We start from the raw sequence: 13,456 nt of genomic DNA on the forward strand, positions 1-13,456 counted from the left end.
GCTGTAATTAAATGTTAATAACATTATATTTATAGTTTTCAAAATTAACACCAAACAGTAATAAAATTTTGAGCCAAGCATAAACTTTAAGCTTTAAATTTTCAATAATGATATATTAAAAATTAAGCACTAGTGACTTAACCAATATTTTTTTAATATATTTTAAGTAAGATATTTTCTTTGTTAGCTCAAATTGATAACTAGTTACCAATAGAAAATTTTTTCAACTTACAAAATCTGTTCTACATATCCTTGTAGAAGAAGCTGTACACTGTTGATGAAAAACTTATTAGTTGTACTTATTAGATAATTAGTTGTGTACGGATCAAATAATTGATAATATAAAACAGACTAACAACAGAAGTATAATAAAGCTTTAAAAGTTTATTTTTGAAAAAATGTATGTTTACAAAAAATAATTTAGCAATTTTTTTTTTATTTGATTCTTCTCTAAACAACAAGTTAGTTAATTGGTTTTATATATAGATACTTCGTTAATTATATCTAATAACTTTAAAACTTGAAAATTACTTGATTATTGACTATTTTAGATTAAAGTTTTAAAGGATTGTCACTATTTCATTCTAATAATTTATAAAATTATTTGACTACAACTTAAATAAGTTGATATCTTGACGAAAATATATTTTGGTTTAACGAGCGTTAACTTAGCTCGACTAGCATTTTTTGATCTAACTGTTAGTTCGTTTTTTAGGGATTTAATGTTCAAATAATGTTATTTTTGATACCGTTTTCGTCCTTATTAGGACTCATCAGTCAGTAACAACCGAAACTTGTGGTCTGATGATCGAATTGGCGTGATCAAACCTTCCGTTAAACTTAAGCTTGTCTCACGGCAAACGTAAGTCCAAGCTTCTGCTCTACAGACGCCGATGTTTTTGTTGACCAAATTTATTTATAATTGAGTAGATCTTTTTACACATATACTTAACATGTAAACCAACTAAATCTATTTCTTTAACTATTAATTCATACTTTACATTAAACACCAATAAAATGTTTTCGTTTCATTAAAAACTATTAATTTTTATAAGAAAGCAAAAAGATGATTGGTTCAATTAATGTTTAATTCGGAAACGGGTCACTTTTGCACGAGCGTTTTTTTTGCACGAAGTCACTTTTGCACGAGGGGACACTTTTGCACGAGGGTCACTTTTGCACGAAGGGTCACTTTTGCACGAGGAACACTTTTGCACGGCGACTCTTGTCACTTTAGCACGAGGGGACACTTTTGCACGACGTCACTTTTGCACGCAGGATCACTTTTGCACGAAGGGACACTTTTGCACGGCGACTCTTTTGCACGAGGGGATACTTTTGCACGGCGACACTTTTGCACGGAGGGTCACTTTTGCACGGCGACATTTTTTTTTAATTATTTTTTTTTTCTTTTTAACTTAAATAATATTCGCTTTTAAACGCAAGTTGTTTTGAATAAATAAAATGTGGTAGTTTTTTAATGAAATATTAATTTAAAGTTTTTATTTGAATTTTTACGTAGAACAATGTAACAACGTACCACAATTCATTAATTTATATTTATTAGCTTAATTTAAATAAACTAGTTGAATACATGTTTTTAATTTTGAATAAAAACAACTTTGAATACATTAAATCAAAATAATCTGAATTTTGTTACTTTTTAAACAGAAAAATAAACTTAATTTTGTAATGCTTTAAAACACAAATATTGAGTATTATTTTTATGATAACCTATAAATCTTTTATCAAATTATGTTTTTATTTTTGTTTTAATAAATAAACTATATGTGCTATTATATTTTTTCTTTATGTGTCTTCCAGTTTAAGTGGTCTAGGTTTTGATGCCTAGGTTCATCATATGAACGATAAACTTGTAAAATATATAAAAAGGCCTCGTTGTTGATTAATATATTAAAACTCAAAATAAACTAGAACAACTTACTTACACTTACATATTTTTTATCCTAGTTTCTGAATAAAATAATTTTATTGTCCCTGGTATGAATCTTTTATAAAGAATTTTATGTTATCTTTTCGTTAGTTTGTTTCTAACATTAACATTCAATGTTTAAGGTTTTAGATCTTTCATTATTTGCCTTTAATATAGGTGTATTATAAAATTTTAGTTTTCAGTTTCTTTTTATGTTAAAAACTTGGTAATAGCTAAACAACTTTTAATCGGTCTGCATGCAAAATTGATTTTCCGTGCAAAAAATTCATCGTGCCAAAACGTCGCTGTGCAAAAATTTCATCGTAAAAATGTGACGTTGTGCAACAATGCTGGTGTAGAAAATTGTCATCGTAAAAAAAATTTGCCGTGCAAAAGTGTCTCCTCGTGCAAAAGTGACCCTCCGTGCAAAAGTGACCCTGCGTGCAAAAATGTCCCCTCGTGCAAAAGTGACAGTCGTGCAAAAGAGTCGCCGTGCAAAAGTGTCCCCTCGTGCAAAAGTGACGTCGTGCAAAAGAGTCGCCGTGCAAAGGGTAGGTGTCAGAAAAGCACAGCGTCACTTTAGCACGGGGTGACACTTTAGCACGGTGTGACACTTTAGCACGGGGTGACACTTTAGCACGGTGTGACACTTAAGCACGGGGTGACACTTTAGCACGGTGTGACACTTTAGCACGGGGTGAAACTTTAGCACGGTGTGACACTTTAGCACGGCGTCACTTTAGCACGGAGTGGCACTTTAGCACGGAGTGACACTTTAGCACGGCGTCACTTTAGCACGGAGTGTCACTTTAGCACGGGATGACACTTTAGCACGGCGTCACTTTAGCACGGAGTGTCACTTTAGCACGGGATGACACTTTAGCACGGCGTCTCTTTAGCACGCGGTGACACTTTAGCACGGCGTCACTTTGGCACGAAGTCTCACTTTAGCACGGTGTGACACTTTAGCACGGAGTGTCACTTTAGCACGGCTTCACTTTAGCACGGGGTGATACTTTAACACGGAGTGTAACTTTATCACTGATTGATTCTTTTGCACAAAATGATTCTTAAGCACGTAGTGACACTTAAGCGCCATCGATAGTTTTAAGTAACTTAATCAAATACGTGTAAAGTTTGTATTTAATAAAACGTTTAAAAATTAATTTATATAACCAGCATGCTGTTAATTATGCAATTTAGGCACTTTGAAGTGTGATTTCAAGAAAGAGTGTGTCTTCCAAAATTATTTTTAATAAAAATATTATTAAAGTAAGATGTAAACTGTAAGACAAATTTTGGCAGTCTTTTCGAACTATATTTAGAAAAATCATTTGTAGGTAGCAAAACGTTAGAAAACATCTTTAGTGGCCTGTATTTTCAAGAAAAATTATACTTAATAACAAAAATAAGTACTGAAAAACAAGAAGTTGGTAAATCAAATGATAACTAGTTTTAAAAATCCTTAATTATATAAATGTACTTATACTGTATTCTTTTTTACTTCTGTTAATAATATAGTAATACTTTACTTACATTTTATTTAATTATTTTGCTCAGCTGACATGTTTAAAATAACTTTATTTATGTAAAATAATAATAAAAAATTTATGCATAGCACTAAATTTTATTATAAAAACGAACACAAACGAAATTTACAAATATATACATTTAATCTATATCAAAATTGTATTGAATACCGCGTAGGTATTCAAGTATATTATTATTTTCATTAAAACTTGACACCAGATAAAACAGACGCTCATCTGCTTGTCTGAACCTTATTCTTTTGGGATCTGGTTTTATCCCTGCCAGAAGGTGTTCTAGTCCCATATCCCGAGAAATCTGAGTCGTTTTCAGAATATTTATAAAACTCCACAGATTTGGATGGTTTCCATTTAATACTGCGTACAAAGCTCGATGCGCTGCTTCAGCAATATTGTTCGTTCGATCACTTTTTGTAAGTACTCGTTCGTACTGACTCCACAAAGGAATTGGAAACAATGGCTCACCTCTAGCACCTTTAAGTTTAATTTTTTAACCTTACTTTAACCTTTAACCTTACTAAGCTTACTTTTAAACTTGGTTATCTTTTAACTTGGTTTACTTTAAAAGTACAAAAACTCATAATCTAAATAAAATAAAAACTCTATATCTAAAGGATATTGACTGGTATAAGCTAAAACTTACACTAAAATGTAATTTAATTATATGAAAATACAAAATAATAAACACTTTATCAAAATATAAGCTCTACGTCTAAAGGATATTGACTGGTATAAGTTAAAGCCTATACTAAAATAAAATTTTGTTTTGTAAAAACAATAAAAATCATGCACTTTTTGGAAATAAAGCTGTTAGTCCAAAAGGTATTGATACTAATTTAAACAAATTGAAATCCGTACTAAAATGAACTTTACTTACATTGCAGCTCTTTTCAATGACTTTTCTTTTGGTAATGAGCCTTTGATTGATAGTGGAATTCCATTTATTGCCGAACTCACAAGTCCTTTTGGACTTGCACTAGGAACTATTACTAAAGTTTAAAATAACATTTACGTAAAAAACAAAACATACATTTTTAAACCTATACTAGCTTGTTCAAAACATAAACAAACAAAACATAAACTCTTTTACACTTTCTTTAAACACAAGAACTTGTATTGTTACTTTTACTTTCACAGCTTAAACGTATAAGTAATCTATGTGTTTAAATAAAAGAAACATTTATTTTGAACTAATCACTAATACTTATAATAATGTTAATGTTGAACTGCTAACTTCATGAACTAAGTGTTAAAATTAATCCTATAATAAACAAGCCTTATACTTTCTATTATGTTCAAAACATTTTAAGTTTTTTAACTATATAGACTAAAAACGAAAAAAGCTAAATCAAATATAAGGATATGAGAAACACAATGTCTAAATCTATAGTATTATTAACAAAATGGTTTACAACTATTTATAACTTATTTAATAAAAAAATTGCAGAATACTAACATGCTTTAGTTTTTAATTTATTCTTTAACACTTGAGGCGGTGGAACTCATTCAAACTATAAAATAAACACACCAAGGATGAACTTTTAAAATATTATGCTAAAACTTAAATGTTTTTAAACTTTGTGTGTGCTCAAAATAATATAAATAAAAACATTTTTAAACTTAAAATTTAAAAAAACTGACACTTACCAAAATATGTTAATGCTATAAATAATGCATTAAATTTCGTTGAAATCTTAGATTAATCTAAAGTTTATTTAGTTTTAATAACTCTTTACGTCTGTGATGTAACTTAAGCAAGAAAATAAATTGTACAAAAGAACTAAAATTGAAACATTTAACAAAATAATTTAAAGGTTTCTTATTTTATTTTTCGAGTCCACAGTCAGACTTGTCAAAGTTTCTTTATTATATTTTACCTTTAAATGACTTTTAAATAGTTATTAATTTAGAAAGTAGAATGATCAAATTAAGTTTGTTTACTTATATTTATGTTGTTAAATTTTTTAGACCTCACATTTAAATTATGTTCAAATTTTTTTTTAATAAAAAGCTTAAAATAAATAAATACTGCAACGGCTTTGCGTCGATTAGCGGGGAAAATTACTTTTCTTTTTATTGGGTTCATTTTATTGTACAGTTTTGGCAGTAACTTGTTGCCGTTGTTATGAGCTCATTTTGGCTGTGCTTTTGCACAGTTAAGCCATTATTATCTTGCTCAGTTGTTCAAGAATTTAGTTAAAACGAAAATTTTGTGTTCTGTTTCTTTGATTCGGTATTTCGATTAGTTGGCATTCATGTTCTTTAGTTTTTTATCATCTTTATGTTTCGCAGTTTATTAATTGTAAATACACCATTTCCTTGACTCGATTTTATTACAACTAGTCTAAATTTAAATAGTTAACTGTTTTTTAAATCCTTTTTAATAAACAATAGTTCGTTTAGCACCTATAAAATATTAAGTTAATAGTAAAAGTTTAATTCGGATTTAATACATCGACTTTATTAACATGTCAACTTAATTTAAAAGTAACTTAAGAAACTATCTACGACCTATCTTATAATAACGTGTTAAATCAGTTAAACGCTAAACCCGCATGTATAAAAGTAACAATATCGGCAGATGGTAAAATGCAAACATGAGTACAAACACTTTTGAAACAATCGGCTTAAAATAATCAAATAAAAATTTTACTGATCAAACTTCAAATTGTACTATTTCTTAAAATTTAAAAGAATAGAAAACCTAAATAGACAGAGAAAATTGTAAAATAGTTTTATTTACTTTTGTTGCAGTCTATATATAAATTTTACACATTTACACTTTTATTTAACGTATTTACTAATATACTAGTATTTATTAGTTGCTAGGTATTTTTGTTGCTAGGTTTAAACAAGTAGTTTTACGTTTAAAATAGTAAAATAGATAGTAAATATTTAAATACGTTAGTTAAAATATCTTAATAAAATGATTTGATAGAATTCTTAAAATTATTTTTGTATTGTTATTATTAAGTTGAGGTTTGCCATAGAGTAACTAGTGTAATTCTATATTAAATACAAAGTTTTAGTTGAAGCTTTAACTTGAAAGATATTAAAAGCTTGTAGTATTATGTTGCATAGTTTACTTTTATATTTTTCAACATAACATATAAGCATAAACAAATGTGTCATTCCATGCTAAAATGACGCCGTGCGAAAGTGTTACTCCGTGCTAAAGTGACGCCGTGCTAAAGTGTCATCCCGTGCTAAAGTGTCACCCCGTGCTTAAGTGACGCCGTGCTAAAGTGTCACCCCGTGCTTAAGTGACGCCGTGCTAAAGTGTCATCCCGTGCTAAAGTGTCACACCGTGCTAAAGTGACGCCGTGCTAAAGTGTCACCTCGTGCTAAAGTGTCACACCGTGCTAAAGTGTCACACCGTGCTAAAGTGTCACACCGTGCTAAAGTGTCACACCGTGCTAAAGTGTCTTCCCGTGCTAAAGTGTCACACCGTGCTAAAGTGTCACCCGTGCTTTTCTGACCCGTTCCCCAAACATCAGTCTATTGAAATTTATTAATAGAAACATGTAAAAAATACTCAGATGCTAGTGTTAAACTTTTTAATTTATTTTCACTGCATATCTTCAAAAACGTTACTGCAGAAAGAATTAAAACATCAACTTAAAACACTTAAAACCACAAAAAATATCTTTATGCTAATTTGTCATTAGAGAATTTAACAAAAGTTGAAAAACAATCATCGCATAAACATTTTTAAACTAACTATAAAACATGCCATTATAAAAATTATTTAATTAAACAAATAAAAACACTTTCTACACAAAATCTTTTTGTCTACAATGTATCGGTTTGTTTAAAAACATTATTAGCCTATAATCTCGCTAGGTCATATTAATCTATAACATAATAGAGTAAAATTTTTTGTAAAATTGCTTAAAATAACAGACAAAGTAAAACTTGAAGCACAAATAATATGATTTAAAAATTTAACAATTAATTAAGTTTTATTTAATGATATATTTTAACTTTTATCCTGAGCTGAAAAAATAATTTGCAATCTTATTTGGATAGGCTAAATTGACTCAGTTAATGAACAACAAAATGATACAGATTTTTAATTATAAGTTTAATGAAGTATCTGCAACATAGTTGATAACATAAAGAAATATCATTAAAAGCGTTTTGACAAGTTTGAATTTAGAAGATTCTTATCAAAAATATAAAATAATATTTATTAACAGTTAATTTCGACTTGTATTTTTCTACACGAATTGCGTTTTTAAATGATACATTGTATCGTTATGTTTTAAATGTGTCTAGTTTAATTTTAGTTTCTGTTTTTAGACAAAAATTTATTTCTGGCAAAATGTCTATGGTGTATGAAAACAGCAATTCAATTTCTTTTCAAGTACCAAATGTTTTGTACGAAAACAGATATTGCAACCAAAAAGGCTTCAGTATCTTAGTTTGTGGAGGAAAAGACAGAAACAAAGAAATGACAAACGAAGTTTTAGAGTTGGAGATACCTAGTTTTAAAGTGAATAAATTTCCCTCAATGGTTAAACCACATTTATTTTTCGGTTTATCTACTATCAAATCTGATATATTTGCTATTGGTAATACTAAAGAATTAAAAGAGTTTTTAGGTGAACCATATCTATTTCAAGAAGTTTATTCTGGAAAAACTAAAACTTGGACTCATAAGTATGTCAAAAATGATAAAAAGCTACATAGTATTAATTCATTTAGTTGTTTAAGTTCATTTTTGTGTAAGTTGTATTTAATTGGTGATTGGAACAGTAGTTTGTGCTACAGTTACGATATTAATAAACTTACATGGAAAAAAATAACTAATTTAAATGCAGCAAGAAGTAGTGCTAGATGTACAGTTTTTGAAGGTAAAATTGTTGTTACTGGAGGCTACTACTATCCACAAGGAGAATTGAAATCAGTAGAAGCATATGATTATTATGAAAGCAAATGGACCTATTTACCTGATATGATTGAAAAAAGATGTAATCACGCTGCAGTAAGTATGGGTAATAAAATGTCTGTTATTGGTGGAGGATATACTACAAGTTGTGAAGTTTTTGATAGTTTTTCAAGAAACTTTACAAATATTTGTTCAGAAATTTATCCTGATGAAGAAAAATGTTGGTTCGATGCATTTAGCATTGGTAACAATATTTTGGTTTTTAAAACCTTAAAAAACTATTTAAGCGAATCAGTTGTGTACTTATACGATGTTGATAAAGCAAAATGGTTAAATGTTCAATGTGATTTTACTAAAAACATGTTCAGATCAGAATATGTTAAGTACTACACCTTACTTTAAGGAACTATAGGAATGCGTATATAACAATAAAAAGGATAGTTAGTGTTAATTTATTTTATATTTTGGTTTTGTTTTATTTATAATTTCATTTAAATACACTTTGTTACTCTTATATTCATTAAACAACTATTTTAATTAATAACTTTGTTAGAACTTTTGTTAAAATTTAGCGTTTATAACGGAACATTTTATTTTAATGTTCGAAGATTGAATATTGAATAACTAACAATCTTGTAATATAGTGTATATTTATGTTAATCTTAAGTTATTTTTAATGATTGAATTGTACTATTTATTGTATGATGTAAGTATAAAAATGTAATTTTCCTTTCACATTGTTTTTCAGGAATATTGAAAGAATATTTAGTTTTTTAAGTGCAACAGAACCCATATGAAATTAAGTAAACATTTATTAAGCAAGTGTTACATTTTAAAAATGAATACATCTTTTTAAAATAACGAATTAATTAAATATATGTTATAAAAATAGGTAAATCATCAAAAAGGTATTAGTATTAATACTGTACAACTTTTTTACAAATTTTAAATTTAATGGTATTATTTCTAATTTAATTTGATTTTTTTTTAACCGCATATGTTTAAATTATTCAAAAATGCTCTTTATTTAAAATTTGTAGCGATTTATTGAAAAATTTAAATCGTAAGTTCTCAAAATGTGTAAAAACAGTAAAACTTTTAGGTTTAATATCGGTTTAAAATTTTTAAGGTTTTATATTTCATAATTTTCATAGATATAATGATAATTTGCATCAAACTAGTTTTATTTTTGCAAGTTTAGTATCTTAACTTATTAAAATCAAAAAGGTTTAATGTAAGTAAACTGTCGATACTCATGAAAAAGTTATTTAGAATTTACATTTTGTCAGAATATACCAACTACAGTTTGCAATGATATTAAACATGAGTTTTAAACTATGACTTACGTGCATTTTGCTGTTTAAACATATAACGTTAGAATAAATTATCATATTTGACTTTAATTTTTAGTCTACAGAATTTTAAAGAATAAAAGTTTAGCATCTGTTAAGGTTACTTAACTTTACATAGAGGTATGTATGCATTTCATAAGCTGTAAAGATATGCACTCTAGGTTGTAAGTACAAATAGTTTTTATTATTGTACAAGTATGTCTGTTCATTGATTCACTTGAACAAGAAATAAGTATTTCATTAAAAATTTTCAAATTGCTAATACAGTAGGGACTAAAGAAAGGTACGCAGTTTAAAAGGTACCCACTCGCGAAAAGTACGCACTGAAAAAAAAAAATAAATGCGATCATAAGTTTATTAAAAAACATGCGAATGATGTTAAAAGAGCTTAAATATATTTTATTTATATACTTTATGCACATAAAAAACAGATTAATAAAAACCGAGCAACTATTTTATAAACTAAAAAGATAGTATTTTTGATAGAAATAAAATGGTGTCAGCTGTATTTTATGTGAAAAGTATAAAAATTTGTTCGAATCTGTAAGTCACCTTTTTATTGCTTTAAGGGTAGTACCTTATCAATTTTCTTATTTTGATTTATTATTTCTACATACTAAGCGTTGTTAGGGAATTATCTATCTTTGCTTTACATGTAACCGTATTTTTAATTTTTAAAACTCTTTTTCTTATACTGGAAAAACCTTTTATATAATATAAGTTGATAGAGGTCATTATCTAGACTTGACATTAACAAATTCAATGATGTTTTTTCTAAGAAGTTAATATGATTGTAATTAAAATTTAAATTTAAGTAGGCTTCTACTTTGGAAGATTGAACAAAGTATAAAGAAACAAATATCTTATATTTGTCTTTTTTTAAACTCATTCCAGTCCCTAAAAAGTTGGCTGCTACTAGGCCTAAAATAAATTATGTCTATTATAACTAGTAAACTTTGTTCGTGTACTAAACTTAAATTCTTAATAAAATTTTAAAATAATTTTGGGTCACCATCTACTTAACGTAGAAATTTTAACGAAGGTAGCTGCTCAGATGCCGGAGTAACCATAATAAATATTTGCTTGGTTATACTTGCAACGAAAGCTTGACGGTTAGCTGACGTAACGCACTATATAACGTAATTATAAGATAGTTCATACGCTAGTGTTGTACTGATCTCGTTAGTTAATAAAGCAGGTTTGTAAATTGTTAAAAAACTTATATTATCATTCTAATAGGTTATAAGCGTTTGTTAAACCTACAATATTGTTTATGCAAATAGGTTTATAAAGCTGTTAGATAGTTTAAGCTACTTTTTTTATTAAAGTAGGTTTATAATGTTATCAGAATGCTTAAACTACTGGTATAACTAAAGTGTCTATAAGTTTAAATATATTTACAATGAGTAATGTACTAAATAATACAAAACAGTATATTTTAGCTTGAAAAGTTCAACTTCTGTACAATCGAGACATTGTTACTAGCGGGAGTATAAACGTAAAAGCTCGGGAGATAAAATAAAACAGCTAAAGCAAAAGTAAAGTAAGAAAAAATAAGCGTAAACCAAAAGTCAAGAAATTTCAATGCTTATAAGAAATGATTGGAGAGAAGAGAATGAAAAAAGATTAAATACTACCGCTAACTGTTGCAGAGCTGTACAAATATTTATTATAGTTAGTAAAAAAAATTGCAAATAATTGCTTAAATTTAAAATTTCAATAATTTTACTAATTTTACCAATTTTGTATAATTTATTTTACGCTATATATTTCATATTTACGTAGTGTTAATTAGCTCGAATGTTTTTTGTGGGATGCGTTCAAGTTAAAAATTAAACTTTAAATTTAATTATTTTCCTTACAAAAGTTTATTCTTTTGAACAAGTTTTATTTGGTTGTTTAAAACATATTATAGATTCAGTTAAAATATATTTACTTATTTTAAAATAGATATAATAGCTGTTTTGTTTTATGCTTTTCCTTTGGAAAACTAAATAAAACTTATTTATCAACGAAATTTTATTATTGAACATAAGCAAAGCAAAACAATCAAAACAAAAGTTTGAAACAAATTTAAAAGATACACAGTTTCTATAGTTAAATCAAACAAAATTTCAAACTTCATAAACTGAATTGGTTAAGTTATACATGCGTTTCTATAGTTTCTAACAGTTAGGTGTAGTACTTCACAAAATATGATTCAAACATGTTTTTAGTAAAATCACAATTAACGTTTGACCATTTTTCTTTTTCAACATAATATAAGTAAACAACTGTTTCAGTGAGAGGTTTTCTAAAATTTTGAAATAATAAAATATTTTTACCAATACTAAATGCATCAAAGAACCATTTATCTGAAACAGATAAAATTTTTGAATTAATTTTTGTAAACTATCTTGAAAAGTTATCAAATACTTCACAGCTTGTAGTATATTCTCCACCAATAACAAACATTTTATTACCCATAGTAACTGCAGCGTGATTACTTCTTTCTTCAATCATATCAGCTAAATACTTCCATTTGTTTTCATAATAATCATATGCTTCTACTGATTTCAATGGAGACAAATTATTTTCACCTCCAGTAACAACAATTTTACCTTCAAAAACTGTACAAGTAGCAAAATCTCTTGCTACATTTAAATCTGCTATTTTGTTCCATGTATTACAATTTTTATCATAGGTATAACATAAACTAAGACTTATCATATGGGTTCCAATTTTTCCTCCAATTAAATACAATTTACCCATGAATGAATCAACACAATAGCAAATATTTGTTTCATTTTTTATATACTGATGAGTCCATGTTTTATTTTTATCAGAATAATATTCGAGAAATAGAAATGACTCATTTAAACTTTCAACTAATTTTCCCCTATTACCAACTACAATTATATCAGACTTGATATTAACTAAATCTAAGTAGAAATGCGGTTCTACCATTGAAGGAAATATGTATACTTTAAAACTAGGTATTTCTATTTCTAAAACTTCGTTTGTAGTTTTTCCATTTTTGTCTTTTCCTCCACAAACCAAAACACTGAAGCCTTCTTGGTTGCAATATCTGTTTTCATACAAAACTTTTGGTACTCGGAAAGGAATTGACTTGTTTTTTTCATGCATCATAGTTTTTTTTGTGTAAGATAGGATAAAGCTAAATATTAGAGAATAAATTAAACAAAACAAATTATAAAGATAATTATAAGATGTATTAGTTATAACAAAATAAGTTCTTCAAAAAAGGTCATTACAAAAATATGCCTATTTCAAAAATCTTAATATTGTTATTAAAAACTATATATATCAATTCTAAATAACAAGTGCTTCATATATTTTAAATAAATTTAGTAAAGGTTTTGTTTCTAAACTTTAAAAGCTTTAATTTTATCTCATCATGTTTATTCTAAATTACATTAAAATTTAAATACCATAAAAAAATTATGTTTATTTTACAAAACAATAAAAGGAAATGTATTAACAGCAAAATACCAACTGAAGATATTAAGTTATAAATTAGTTTAACTAAAAAATTAACTTAAGTTACTCATAGTTTGTAAGCACTAAAATCAAAATAAACAGACTTTCACAGATATTAGACATCAAAAAAAATTTAAAAATTGTGTAAGTATTGAGGTAAAAACGTTAAACAAACTATGATGTATTAGATGATGTTATTAAGTACAAATAATTTAATTTTGATAACTTGATATATTAAAAAAAAATCTGTTGA

The 13,456-nt window shown here is 27.2% G+C and overlaps 1 protein-coding gene across 1 annotated transcript; it reads left to right on the top strand.

Annotated features, from left to right (window-relative positions):
* The first annotated feature begins 7,804 nt into the window (after positions 1 to 7,804).
* On the top strand, positions 7,805 to 8,773 carry LOC145833640 (kelch-like protein 38). Its single transcript, XM_082940786.1, has one exon. It carries the CDS (start codon positions 7,805 to 7,807, stop codon positions 8,771 to 8,773), a length of 969 nt encoding a protein of 322 aa, XP_082796912.1.
* The last annotated feature ends 4,683 nt before the right edge of the window (positions 8,774 to 13,456 follow it).

The sequence above is a fragment of the Thalia democratica genome, chromosome 4 (assembly GCF_965202585.1).
Source record: "Thalia democratica chromosome 4, ktThaDemo2.hap1.1, whole genome shotgun sequence".
Classification (NCBI taxonomy): domain Eukaryota; kingdom Metazoa; phylum Chordata; class Thaliacea; order Salpida; family Salpidae; genus Thalia; species Thalia democratica.

Excerpts from the sequence above, each read along its gene's own strand:
- LOC145833640 (XM_082940786.1), top strand. The coding sequence starts at position 7,805 with ATGTCTATGGTGTATGAAAACAGCAATTCAATTTCTTTTCAAGTACCA.